This window comes from Chenopodium album, chromosome 9, assembly GCF_948465745.1.
Source record: "Chenopodium album chromosome 9, dcCheAlbu1.1, whole genome shotgun sequence".
NCBI classification, from domain to species: domain Eukaryota; kingdom Viridiplantae; phylum Streptophyta; class Magnoliopsida; order Caryophyllales; family Amaranthaceae; genus Chenopodium; species Chenopodium album.
Window position 1 is genome coordinate 9,367,851 of NC_137842.1, and position 14,551 is coordinate 9,382,401.

Sequence of the window (14,551 nt, forward strand, 5' to 3'; positions counted from 1 at the left end):
AAATCTATCCAAGGTAGCGCGACACTTGACGGTTTTTTTTTTTTTATCATATGAAGTTTATTTAAATTTACCCAAGGTGGCGCGACACTTGGCGAAAAAGTCAGAATGCCAAGTGTCGCTGTCTCGTGACCTGGCTAAAAGTTTAGCTTTATATATTAGTTATATGATTATTGTACATCGAGCAGTATAAGGGTAACTTTTAGCTAATTTTAGGGTAACTTTTTGTCTTTTTTTGGGTAACTTTAAACATAATACAATTTTTATATAAATCAACAACAAGAAAAGTTTTATAAAGGTAATTTAATTACATTCAATCACTAATAATTGATTTTTAGTCATTTAAAATGTGATTCTTTACTAATAAAGCGAAGATAATTTTTATTTGAATTGGGGTAACTTTTATTCATTTCAGGAGTAATTATTAATCACTTTAGGTTATCTTTATAATGGATGTACAATAATTATTGTACACCCGATTTTTTTAAAAATTTGTGTTCTCTCCTACCCTTAATCACACACCTTTCACTTATTTAATCAACATTAACAAGATAATACATAACGGAGGAAGTATTAGATTAAGCTATTGGTTTCAAGGATTTATTCGTATCTTCCACTAGAGCTTCATTATTTGCATGCAATTAAAATGTTTACTTTTCTCAACCCAAGAGTTCAAGACCATTCAAACATTTGGGCTTACCCTATAGATTTGGAGCCTTGTCTCTATTTCAAAAAAGTGTTAAGAAAGTAGATAAAATAGGGGAGATACTTTGCATTTGATAATAAACTTTAGATTATGAGTTGGATTGAATCAAAAATTCAAGATTGATATTCTTGCTTGTGAATTTGTGATAGGAGGTTATATAAACGGAGGATTGACAGAGATTTAGACGTGTCTCGCAAGGGTAGATTGGTTATTTCATGCGGGATTTAAATTTTACCATTTTAGATTCAATGGTACAAAATACACTCTCAGTGCTACAAAATATAATTTTAGTGGTATTTAAAAAAAGTTTCAAAGGTCTAATTAGGCTGTCAAATAATACTATTACAATTCAGTGGTACAAAATACACTCCCAGTGGTACTCAATGCGGTTTTAGTGGTACTTATAAAAATAGTCAGTGGTACAAAATATACTCTCACTAGTTGTGGTCCCAATTTTTTTTTTTTTTGGTCGTTTTTTAACATGAAACCATTTTTGAAAAGTTTTAGTGGGACCCACACCAACTTTTTTACTCTTCCTATCTCTCTCCTCCTTTCTCTCTCTTTTTACTTTTATGTTATTTTAATGGTTGTGAGACATTTGCATTTGTCTCACAACCCTTCAATTTTACTTCCTCTTTGTGATAGTCTCATAGAGAAATGGCTTCCATTTTAGGCAATAATTTCTTGTCTTATAATGAGTAATATTGATTTATTTTTATTTTATTTATTTAATTTTGTTTATACCTGGAATTTAAAGATTAGTTATAGTCTTAGGCCTTATAGGGGATGATTTGGGGTTACGGGGCAGAAAGACTTGCGTGGACCTGGTCCACAATAATATTATTGTGGACCCGAAATTTATACACACGCAACTGACATTATATTGAACATAGTGACCCTTATTTTTAACATAGTTACCTTTATTAAAAGTTGTATAATTTTAATATTATTGTGAGCTTAAATACGACGTTATGACCCTAATTTTTGTTGGAGAAATTTATGTTTGAACAAGGGTCACAAAAATAGCAAACAAATTAGAACGGATTATCTTCGAGGCGTGAACGGAATCACTTTCCCAAAAGTATAATTCCGACCCTATACTACAACCGGGTTTTTACGGAAATTTACTTAGGAGATACAACGAAGAAACAATTGCAATCACAAATAGGATGATTACAAAACAATGTAGATAAGTGTTTGATATTTGTGATGATAATAATAATTAAAGAACTTTTTGCAAAACCAAGATAATGAATAAAGAAAGCTTATTAAAAACTAACTTTTCATCACCATCATTTTCATCATATACGTTCTGTATATATACATCCTTAGAGCAAAACTCCAAAAGTAACTGTCAAAAAGCAAGGAACATCAACCCATTAAAAGTACGAGCCCGATCGAAATCGGCACCGCCCGATCGGGCTAAGAAATATCACTTTCGCTGAATGCATACGGGCCCGATCGGGCTACACTTGCATGATCGGGTGGCTGAATACAATCAACACAGCTTCCATGCGCGCCCGATCTGGCTGTACAAGCTCGATCGGGCTAAGACTCAGCGTTTTTCTACCAAAGCCTCGCGCCCGATCGGGCTGCAATAGCCCGATCGAAAGACCTTTACTGTTGCTGCCTGGTGTTCAATCATGCTCTAATTCTTATGCTAATCAATTTGCTACACCATTCCCTAAGCAAATTAATCTAACAATCATGAATTTCATCTCCATACTCTAAATCACTCTACAATCCTCCCCCATTTAGAGTATTAAATAGATTCATTGCAAATAACATCATCATCCCAAAACAATCTTATGCATAAATGAAAGTGTACATAGACTAGAACTCCCACTTAGTGCAATATACAATTCAAGAATCCGTATCCATTTGGTATCGTGAAACGTTTGAACCAAAAGCAACACATTTGGAAACTTGAAGATATTACACACACAAGATTAATTACTTAAATACATATTAGCTTGACACTATAAGCCATGTGTCCATATCTATTCATAAGTACATCAAAGCTACACCCCTAATAGCTCCTTGAAGCGGCTAAACCTCGTACTTATATAGGTAGAGTTCCAACATGCTCCTGTGACCAAAGCACTTTTATCAGGAATTCTATTAAGTTTAAAAACAACCTCTTTTCATCACAGAAAACCAGAACTTTACCTTGGATGAATAAACAAGTTCCCAATCATCAATTTAATTAAGAGAATTAATCTCATTGAACTTAAGACCCAACGTCTTATTGGGCGTTAAGTTGAGATTCTCCTAATTGTGATTATTTAGGGCTCCAATCCTAAATCGATTGTCATCCTATTATTAACATCTCTAGCCAATGCCTTGGTAAAACAATCGGCGAGATTAAGATCTGTTCGAACATAATCAATAGTGATCACACTATCCTTGATAAGTCCTTGGATGTAACTATGTCGTACTCCAATATGCCTTGACTTACCATTATAAACTTGGCTATAAGCCCTTGCCAAGGTAGCATTGTTATCACAATGTATCACTATTGGAGATATCGGTTTTGGCAACAAAGAAATCTCAAACATGAGATCCTTTAACCATTCGACTTCTTTACCAGCCGAATGCAAAGCAATGAACTCCGACGTCATTGTGGAGTCCGCAATGCAAGTTTGTTTCTTTGAAGCCCATGAAATGGCACCTCCCCCATATCGGAAAACCCATCCACTTGTGGAGGAATGATCTTTGTTAGAGATCCAACTTGCATCCGAATACCCTTCTACAACCGAAGGATATCCAGTATAAGACAAACCAAATTCCTTGGTTTTCTTCAAGTACTTCAACAAGCGTCGAACCGCTTGCCAATGTAGCATACTAGGCTTGCTAGTGTACCTGCTCAGTTGACCAACTATATAAGCAATATCTGGTCTAGTACTTGTCATGGCATACATCAAACAACCTATTACTCTAGCATATTCAAGTTGTGAAACCGCATAACCTTCATTAGGTATCAACTTTATGCTAGGATCCATAGATGTTGAATAAAGAGAAGTAGTGTCTTCACTCACATCAAATTTCTTGAGCACTTTCTCAATGTAATGAGATTGTGACAAACTTTCCTTTTTCCCTCTTTATCCTTATGCCCAAGATGACATCCGCTTCCCCCATGTCTTTCATGGAAAACTTTGAACTAAGGAATGACTTTGTCTTTTCAACTTGTGACAAATCAGTTCCAAAGATCAACATGTCATCTACATATAGACAAATTATGACACCTTGACCATTGTCATCAAATTTTCTATAAATACACTTGTCTAAATTGTTCAACTTAAAACCATTAGACAACAGAACCTCATCAAATTTTTGATGTCATTGCTTAGGTGCTTGCTTTAGCCTATACAAAGATTTAATCAACTTGCAAACGTTTTCTTCCTGACCTTCCACAACAAACCCTTCCGGTTGTCGCATGTAAACTTCTTCCTCTAAATCTCCATTCAAGAATGCTGTCTTGACATCCATTTGATGGATCACAAGATTGTGGATAGCTGCAAGTGCTATCAACAATCTTATAGTTGAGATTCTAGCAACAGGTGCATATGTATCGAAATAATCGATACCAGGTTTTTGTGTAAAACCTTGTGCCACTAACCGGGCTTTGAACTTTTCAACCGTTCCATCAATCCTCAATTTCCTTTTGAAGATCCATTTGCACCCAATTGGTTTACATTTTGGTGGTAAAGTAGCTAAAACCCAAGTATTGTTTCCCATGATGGATTCCATCTCATCATTAATAGCTTCCTTCCAAAATGGAGCATCACGAGACCTCATAGCCTCATCATAGGTCAAAGGATCATCTTCTACATTAAAAATGTATGGAAATTGTGTTGAAACAGATTCCCTTGATCCTTCAACTAAGTATACATGAAAGTCCGGGCCAAAAGATTTTTCTTTCCTTGCCTTCTTACTTCTCCTAGGTTGTGATAATGATGTAGATGCCTCCTCTAAATGAGTTTGGTCATCCACCTCTTGATCAATGACAATTTGATTAATACTTTGAGCATTGGCATTTGGAGTTATGTCCTTTGGTCTAGGAATTGAAGAAAATCGATTTTCATCAAACAATGCATCCCTTGACTCAATGGTGATGTGAACTGACCAAAAGTCATTTTGTTCTATTACATAGAACCTATAGGATTTGCTATGATCCGCATATCCTATAAAAATGCATTCAATTCCTCTTTCACCTAACTTTTTACGTTTAGGTTCCGGCACTTTTACAATTGCCCTACAACCCCAAACTTTGAGATGACTCAAGTTTGATTTCCTTTTATACCATAGCTCATATGGGGTTACATCTTTCCCTTTCATGGGAACACGATTTAACACGTAACAAGCCGTTAAAACGGCTTCACCCCAAAATCCATCACTTAAACCTGAATATGACAACATAGAATTTACCATTTCTTCTAGTGTCCTATTCTTCCTTTCCGCTACACCATTTTGTTGTGGTGTATATGCTGCGGTAGTTTCATGTACTAAACCTAAAGATTGGAAATAAATTGGATCATAGTATTCACCACCTTTATCTGTTCTTAGCTTTTTAATCCTTTCATTGGTTTGCAATTCTACTTCACTTTTGTAAATTTTAAATTTATCAAGGGCTTCATCTTTAGAGAATAACAAATAAATGTAACAAAACCTTGAATAATCATCAAAAAAAGTTACCAAATATTTCTTATTCCCTAAAGAAGGTGTGTTGTGAAAATCACACTAGTCACTATGCACTAAATCAAGCAATGAATTATTTTTCTGAACAACTTGAGGAAATGGTTTTCTTGTGATTTTGGTTAACATGCATGTTCTACACTTCTCTATTCTTGGATCAAACACAGGTATCATACTTTGACATAAAATACAACTTTTTATAATTAACATGACCAAGTCGCAAATGCCATAGAGAAGAATTATCATTAACAATATAAACAACATCATTCAAAGTATTTGAAATACTTAATTTAAACATACCATTACACAAATAACCAAGTCCTACAAATTGACCTCCTTTAGACAAAATAAAATTATCTGACTCAAACACCATCTTAAAACCTAATCGATTCAAGATCGCACCGGATACAAGATTCCTCCTAAGTTCGGGAGAATACAACACATCTCTTAAAATAAGAGATTTTCCCGAACTAAAGACTAGCTCCACTTGTCCTTTTCCAAGCACCTTAGTTGTAGAGTCATTGCCCATATAGAGAATTTCTCCATCATCAACCTCCAAGAAGGTCTTGAACAATGATCTATCCTTGCACATGTGCCTCGATGCTCCCGAATCGATATACCACGAACAATCAGGCTGTACACAATTGATTTCAGAAATCATACACATATAATTCATAAATGAATTAAATGAAATTTGTGCACAAGATTTACCTTGTTTGTCTTGGGATTGGCTAGCATTTCCATTCCCATCTTGAGCCTTCTTCTTGCCCATTCTTTTCTTCCAGATTGTGCAATCTTTCTTAAAGTGACCGGGTTTTCCACAAACCCAACAAGCACGTGACTTTGAACCATCACCGCTTAACTTAGGCTTTTTGCCTTTATTTTTGTTTGAGTCATTACCCCTTTTTCTCACATTTTGTTTGGCATCCTCCACTACATTTACCGTAGTAGAACTAGGATTTCCATCCTTATTTCCCTCTTGCACCCGAGTTTCTTCCTCAATCCGAATGTGAGAAGCCAAACTCTCAAGGTTAACATCATCCTTCCTATACTTTAAACCACTTTTAAAGTCTTTCCAAGAAAAAGGTAATTTGTCTATTATAGATTACACTACAAAGGTCTCATCAAGAACTATGTTATGTTGTCTAAGACTTCCTAATACTCTTTGTATCTCATGAAATTGTTCCATAATTGGCCTACTATCAATAATTTTATAATTATTAAATTTACTAACAAGAAACTTATTGCTAGAAGCATCTTCAGCCATATATTTAGCCTCTAAATCATCCCATAGAGACTTAGCAGAATCATTAAACTGATAGATATCAAAGAGTTCATCAGACATACTGTTGAGAATATGACCACAACAAATATAATTGTCATTCTCCCACTTGTTGCGTTTCCTTGCTTCATCAATTGTTTCCTCCTCCTTCTCCTCGGGTTTCGGAGTAGCAAGAACATAGGCCACCCCAATTGTAGTCAAGAAGACACTACAACAAAATAAAGCAAAGGTAACAGTGAAAAATCATTGCGTAATATAAAAAAAGTGTTGCCTTGTAGCTAAGGCAACACATATGAGGCATAGTATATGCCCCCGTTGTCTATTCATAAGGCAACACATTTTTATTCAAAGGCAACAATTTTGAAAACCAAGGTAAAATAATACATAAGGCAACACTTTTACAAAGACAACAAATGAAAAATGTTGCCATCTAAGGAGACAGTACAATTCAAAAATGTTTCTAAATGTTGCCACTCCCAAGCATTTAGTAGGTTGTAGGGCTCGAACTTGTGACCTCAAAGTCACAAGCAAAGTCACAAGGTGACTTCACCACCAACTCCACCAAACTATATATATATATATATATATATATATATATATATATATATATATATATATATATATATATATATATATATATATATATATATATATATAATATCTCACACATTACACACACTCTCCATAAAAGCAATATCTTAAATTATGTTGTCTTTTTAATATAAATGTTGCCGTAGATGGCAACATAGATATTAATGTTACATTTTCAAGCAATAGTTTTGTTATTGTTATCTTTTCATGCAATAATTATTATGTTTGTTGTCTTAGACTAGAAAAAGGTAACACTTTAAGCGACTGTAGCCTTATATATTCTAGAGCAACACTTTTTTATCTGTTACTTTAGTTCAAGGTAATAAATAAATATTGTTGCTTTAGATTACTAAGAGTATCATTTCTGTAAGTGTTGCAATCTTAAGTGTTGCAATCTTAAGTGTTGCCTATTCTCATTTTTTTTGTAGTGAGAAATGCATCTTCCTCTGCCACCTTCGGAAATCAACACCCTCGAATTTGTCCAACTTTTGAATGTTGGCCATCAATTCCTTAACATTTGCCATTTTCGAGATTATACTTTTGGGTTGTTGGAGAAATTTGTGTTTGAACAAGGGTCACAAAAATAGCAAACAAATTAGAATAGAAAATTTTCGAGGCGTGAACGGAATCACTTTCCCAAAAGTATAATTCCGACCCTATACTACAACTGGGTTTTCACGGAAATTTACTTAGGAGATACAACGAAGAAACAATTGCAATCACAAATAGGATGATTACAAAACAATGTAGATAAGTGTTTGATATTTGTGATGATAATAATAATTAAAGAACTTTTTGCAAAACCAAGATAATGAATAAAGAAAGCTTATTAAAAACTAACTTTTCATCACCATCATTTTCATCATATACGTTCTGTATATATACATCCTTAGAGCAAAACTCCAAAAGTAACTGTCAAAAAGCAAGGAACATCAACCCATTAAAAGTACGAGCCCGATCGAAATCGGCACCGCCCGATCGGGCTAAGAAATATCACTTTCGCTGAATGCATACGGGCCCGATCGGGCTACACTTGCATGATCGGGTGGCTGAATACAATCAACACAGCTTCCATGCGCGCCCGATCTGGCTGTACAAGCTCGATCGGGCTAAGACTCAGCGTTTTTCTACCAAAGCCTCGCGCCCGATCGGGCTGCAATAGCCCGATCGAAAGACCTTTACTGTTGCTGCTTGGTGTCTAATCATGCTCTAATTCTTATGCTAATCAATTTGCTACACCATAACCTAAGCAAATTAATCTAACAATCATGAATTTCATCTCCATACTCTAAATCACTCTACAATTTTAACATAGTGACCTTTATTTTTCATATTGACCATTATATAAAATATTTCATTAAAAAATTTAACCTCTTATAGACTATATATTACAAAAATGACTTTTATTTCAACATAATGACCTTATTTTTATTATAGTGACTTTTTTTTATTAATTAAACAACCATAGTTTCACTAATATTAGTGGTTCACAATAAATTAATGTGAATCAGGTTCATTTAAGAATTTGTAATTACGGGGTAGGCAAAATAATGTATTTGTAAAAGTGAATGTTGTTAAAACAATATGTAATAAATTGCTTTAAAAAAATAAAAAAAAAAATGCAATAAATTGGAATTAGGAAACAAAACACCAAGCACAAGTAGGGATGTCAATATTAAGTGGATATCCACTAACCCGCTCCACCCGCAATAAATAAATGGATGAAAACCCGAATTAAATGGATGAAAAGCGGGTGACGGATGAAGCGGATGATGGATCGGATCGGATATGGATGATACTTTTTTCACCCGCTAATCATCCACCCACCCGTTTAACATATATTAATTTTTTAATCTAAGAATTTTAATAATAAAATCTGAAATGTGAAAGAAAATTATATATATTTTTTTGTTGCAAATTAATTTTTCAAACAATATATTGTTATTGTTTCCTTTTTAATTAATAAAATTAATAAAACTATTGTACAAATAACCGAAAATTAAAGTTATGTGAGTTTTTTTCAACTTTAATACTCATCCATTAGTCATCCACTCCACCCGTTTCATCCGCGGATGATGGACGCATGGATATGGATGATGGGTGAAGCGGATGATGGATGGATGTGGATGGAGCGATTAGAGTAATGGATGGATGCGGGTGAAGCTCCACCCGATCCGAATCCGATCCATTGTCATCTCTAAGCACAAGATCAAACAAGTCTTTAAATAGTCTTGTCAAAAAAAAAAAAAAATAGTCTTTAATATTCCTTCCGTTTCATAATCTTAGTCTCGTATATTATTTTGAGTGTTTTAAAAATATCTATCCACATTGAATATATTCCCATTTTAACTTAATTTTTTTAGAATTAATTGGTTGCGAATTGATGATATAGTCTCTTCCTTGAATAATGCATTATGAGTTTATGACTTATACTTTCCCAAAAGAAAAATAAAAAAATAAAAAAAATTGAATAAGGTAAATTAATTATGGATTATTTTGTACTTTAATGTTATTCTTCTTTTCTTATTTTATAAGATTGATTCCATATGAAATTAATATTATAAAACTGAGGGTATAGTGTAATAAGCAACCAACCAATAATTCATTAGTCGTTAAATAAATAAATATATAAAATAAAAAAGAGTATGTTTACAAGCTTCTCGAGCTGAACTTTGTTGTTTTTAGTTTGTAAACTAGATTAGATAGGTTTATTTACTTTGTTAACACCCCTAAGCCAGGCAATTTCCTAGGACCTCAATTAACTTCGATAAAACTGAACAATTTTTGAAATAAATCTGGAATTACTGTAAATCTGTAATAACAAAACTAGAGAACAAGCATAAAATGATTAAAATAAAACGGCTCTTTAAAAGCCAACAACCAACTGAATATTACAGTACTTCATAATAAATAGATGCATCAATTCTATATAATACTCCGTAAAAAAGCAAGTTAGAGTTGGTTCATAGTTAATTACATACCAATGATACAAAACTACTTTAACATGCTTTCTACTACTACTAGTAGTTCTCCAATTAATGTTAATTAACTGCCCCCTCCCAAACTATTCAAGTAAATACAAAAACAACACCCCCCAAATTTAACTAAACGACTATATAATAATAATAATAATTGTACTGTAGCTTACATAATTATAACTCAACTACTATTCTCACACGCTTCGTAACGTCATCCTTTCACATTAATATCCCGTTGGAAAGTCGCATTTTCCATATCCTGCACAATTTGTACAAGTTTGGTTTTATCAGAATACTAGAATAAAAATTACTTCATAAATTTCATTCATTAAAAAAAGGAATAGTAAGTGTACTATGTTAGTCTGTTACACAATAATTAAATTTTGGTACTCCCTTCTTCATTTCATAGAGATTAGTAGGGTCGTGTAGGATTCTAATAACTTTTAGTACATTTTTTTTTATTAGGTTAGTTTAAGATCTCGGGTTAGTGTTACCGACTTAATACAATAACTCTCAAGAGTAAAATGATGAGGATGAAGATAGGTACTCTATAAGATCAGCTTAATTTCAGATCAATTCAATTCCAATTCTCTCATAACAATTCAATTTAGCTCACTTCAGCTCAGTAAATCAAAACATGCCCCAACTCTTAGCCACAATTACTAAATAATTTCAAATCAGTTCAATTCCAACTCTGTTAGAAACAATTTAGTTTAGCCCAATTCAGCTCAACTCAGCTCAATTTATCAGAACAGGCCTTAACTCTAGCCACAATTACTTAATATATCATCGTTATGTACACTATTCACCACAAGCTATTTTTATACAAACTCTCGTGATTTTTTACCAAACTCTCATGATTGAAGAGGGAGAAGATTTTCTATAGTGATTATAAAATAATCAAGTTTATTAAGACAAAACAAGTATGAGATCCAAAGTTCCAAAAGTATCTAACGTTGCAAGACACTTTGAATAAAGACGACTCAAATTTCAATGCTTCCAACATTGGTCGAGAATATGCAAGAACAAACATTACAATATGTTAATCACATGTTACCAAAATAAAAACAAAAAGAGATAAACTTAAAAAAATGAACACTTTTATCATAAAAGTAATAATGTGGCACTAAAATTTGATCGTTAGTGTTAACAACTGCAGAAAATTTGACTAAATTGTCGATTCTCAGTGACAAATTCCAGCAGCAATGAAAACCTTTTTTATACAACATCTACCACATGGCTAACTGGGTCCAATGCCGCACATTTGCACGCATTTGCGTTCATATACAAGTACAACCAACATTAAAAAGATAGCAAAATCTACGGTCTCAAATGCAGATTGCCAGAGCACGAGGTCACCATTATACTAACATCATCACCCTTCATTTTTTTTAGTTTTTACCCTAGTTTTAAAACAGTGACAGCATTAATAATCGACGTCAACACTTGACAACTCTATAGGACCACTTCTCTTAGCAAGTTTGTGTTATTGTAACAGATTTTACACGAGTCATATGGACTATTCATGTGTTGGGGTTGTTCCGATTGAGTTGATCTAATCGGGGTCGTATTCAGTTGTGGGTTGTATATGGTGATGAGTTATTGAGTTCGGGATAGGGTAGGGTCGAATCGAGGCAACTTTAAATCAGGTTCAAGTCTAGTGTTAATTGATATATGTGATGAATTGTTTTCTTGTCTAATTCTATTTGTTCCAAATACAATGTGTTTTTTATGACTATGTGACAATATATTGTCGCAAAATCTATGCATTGGACAATTGAATGTGTCTCTAAGCTATCATTAACTCTTAATACATTAATTTTTTCTAACTCGAAAGCAGGAAAAATTACACTCTAAATCATCTAGGTTTAGATGAAGTAAATTACACACTAAATCATCAAATACAGAGTATCTTCCGATCCCCAATAAATAAACTTACGTCCTAAGTACGGAGTATTAAGTACTCAATCATTTTTCCCCTCAAAAAACAATCATTTTATCATCACAGAACAATTGAAATACGTAAAAAATGTTGTCTAATCAAATTAGATAAACAAATGCCAACTTGATTTATAGCCAGACTGCCAGACCAAGACCATTCGTTGATTAAAAACAAAATTGAATAACATCAACTTTACCCTTTAAAAAGACGTTCATCTTTAACATCAGATGAGATAACAGTCAACATTAGCGTCTGTTTTCTCACTTTAAGCTTGATTTTAGGCTCTCTAAACTTAAATTAGTTCAATATATACTGTTAATTGGTCCATCTCTATATAATGTACACCGGATTTAATTTCTAATCTTACGACAAACTATACTAGACTACTTGATTCATTTGAGAATGTAAACAGGATTTAATCTCAAATCTTGGACATGTAAAACATAAAAATATGAAACAAATATAGAATTGAGTAGAGAGAAAACGTACTTGGTGGTTTAGACACAACAAAGGCAGCCCCTTCAAAGTCACAAGAACCAAATTTCCGACCATTCTTCTGATAAAAACTATTAAAAGCATAAGACGCATGAGCTTCAAGAGTATTAGGATCAAAACATGGAGAACCAGGTTGAATCGGATGACAATCAGCTTGTCCTTCACCACAAGCGTAATCCAAAGCTGCCTGCAACTTCGCTTCACTCATCTCCCCATTCGCAACGCACCACGTCTCCTTCACCGTCACTCTCCCTGTCCCACCACCATTCCCGGTCGCCGGACTCACCGCCGGCGTCCCCACCGCCGCCGCCGGCGAACTCCCTTTGACATCTTTCCAGCTCTTCACCTCTTCCAATGTCAGCGGAATGTTATAAACCTTCTTCTGGGATGGGTAGAATAGCCCGTAGTTTCTCTCCGATGTCGGCCCGGGTTTCTTATTCTCGTTAAACAAAGCAAACAAGAACACCGTCAGCTCCGCCTTGGGTCTCAACGGAGTTCCACCGCCGGTCAGAATCCGGCGAACTAAGTTACCGTTATAAGCGGCGGCGTTTTCGACGGAAGCGCCGATTTCCATCGGATCACCTTTCGACGGCCAGCCAGTTTCCGTCACAACAATGGGGATATCGTCGTATTTAAGCGCCGACATTGCCGCGAAAACAGCGTCAATTTGAGCGTCGAAAAGGTTAAAGTAACGAAACCCGTTTCCGGCATCCACCACACCTGGGTTCTCCCTAAAAAGCGCGTAATCCAACGAGATGACGTCACTGTTACCTTGATAAGCAAAAATGGGGTAAGCATTCACCATTAAAGCAGACCCAGTTTTGCGGAGAAACTCCAACATCGGTTTAAAAACCGGGTCAACCAATTCGGGCCGGAACGACCCGGCTGAAGAAGGGTAAGAATTTCCCAATGCGCTCAACGCAATAGGAGAAGAAACCTTGATTTTGGAGTCCAACCCGTATTTGACAAGCGCTGAATGGATGTTTTTCATGGCGGGTACGAGGTAAGTGGTGGTGTTTTGCGGGTCGACGAAGACCTCATTACCGACGGCAATGCCCTCAATGAGGGTATGCGGGTAGTACGCCACTACGTTGCGAAGAACCCACACGCTGGCGTATGAGGTACGAGTAGCGGCAGAGCGGAGCTGCTCGTTAGGGAGGTCGATAGTGACCTTAATGTTAGAGTTGGCGAGTGCACGGAGGACGGCAGGGTCGGAGTCGTAGACTTTGATACGATCAATGCTGTTGGATTTGAGGAGGTTGACGACTTTAGAAGCGGAAGGTAAGTCGTTTGCTATTCTGCCGTAGTTTACTCCAATGGTTCCTCCTTCTGTTGCACAAATAAACAAACAAATAATGAGTAATTAGATCTAAAAATGATGAAAATGGGGTTAATTGGAGGAAGAAGAAGAATGTACCTGAAAGAGAGAAGAATGGAAGGAGGAGGAGGAGGAGGAGAGAGAAAATGGTGAAGCGGTCCATTGGTGATGCTCTGTTTTTTTCAGAGAGGAGGAGAGAGTGAGGGGAAGTGGGGAAATAGAGAGGGAGTTGAGTTAAATGGAGGTGAGACTGTGAGAGTGACTACACAAGTGGGCGAAGTGGATTAAAATAAGATTCTTTTACTGTATACTGCTACACTCTAGGAATACAGGAGAATGTGGGGACTTTTACAGTTTTTTTATTTTAAATTACGGAAGTATGTTGGGAAATTATTAGTTTATGGTCATGTTTGGTAATTGGCTTTTTAATGGCTTTTTTTATTAGCTTTTGGCTTTTTTAGGTGGTCAAACAACCAAAAAATGTGTTTGGTAATTGGCTTTTTAGTGAGCGAAAAAACTGGTTTTTAAGTCAAAATGAAAATGCTGC

General features: G+C 35.1%; 2 protein-coding genes and 1 pseudogene across 2 annotated transcripts; all 3 read right to left on the reverse strand.

Moving 5' to 3' along the window:
• Nucleotides 1-2,988: 2,988 nt before the first annotated feature.
• LOC145557422 (secreted RxLR effector protein 161 pseudogene) lies at nucleotides 2,989-3,705 on the reverse strand (annotated as a pseudogene).
• A 58-nt stretch (nucleotides 3,706-3,763) lies between these two features.
• On the reverse strand, nucleotides 3,764-7,795 carry LOC145557423 (uncharacterized). Its single transcript, XM_081618603.1, has 5 exons — nucleotides 7,725-7,795; nucleotides 6,629-6,888; nucleotides 5,699-6,469; nucleotides 4,097-4,824; nucleotides 3,764-4,000 (listed from the first exon to the last, which is right to left on the reverse strand). The coding sequence occupies exons 1-5, from the start codon at nucleotides 7,793-7,795 to the stop codon at nucleotides 3,764-3,766; spliced, it is 2,067 nt and encodes a 688-aa protein (XP_081474729.1).
• Nucleotides 7,796-10,098: 2,303 nt separating this feature from the next.
• On the reverse strand, nucleotides 10,099-14,232 carry LOC145558370 (glucan endo-1,3-beta-glucosidase-like). The gene is made up of 3 exons (XM_081619593.1): nucleotides 14,104-14,232; nucleotides 12,681-14,015; nucleotides 10,099-10,508 (listed from the first exon to the last, which is right to left on the reverse strand). The coding sequence occupies exons 1-3, from the start codon at nucleotides 14,165-14,167 to the stop codon at nucleotides 10,474-10,476; spliced, it is 1,434 nt and encodes a 477-aa protein (XP_081475719.1). The 5' UTR covers nucleotides 14,168-14,232; the 3' UTR covers nucleotides 10,099-10,473.
• Nucleotides 14,233-14,551: the final 319 nt, after the last annotated feature.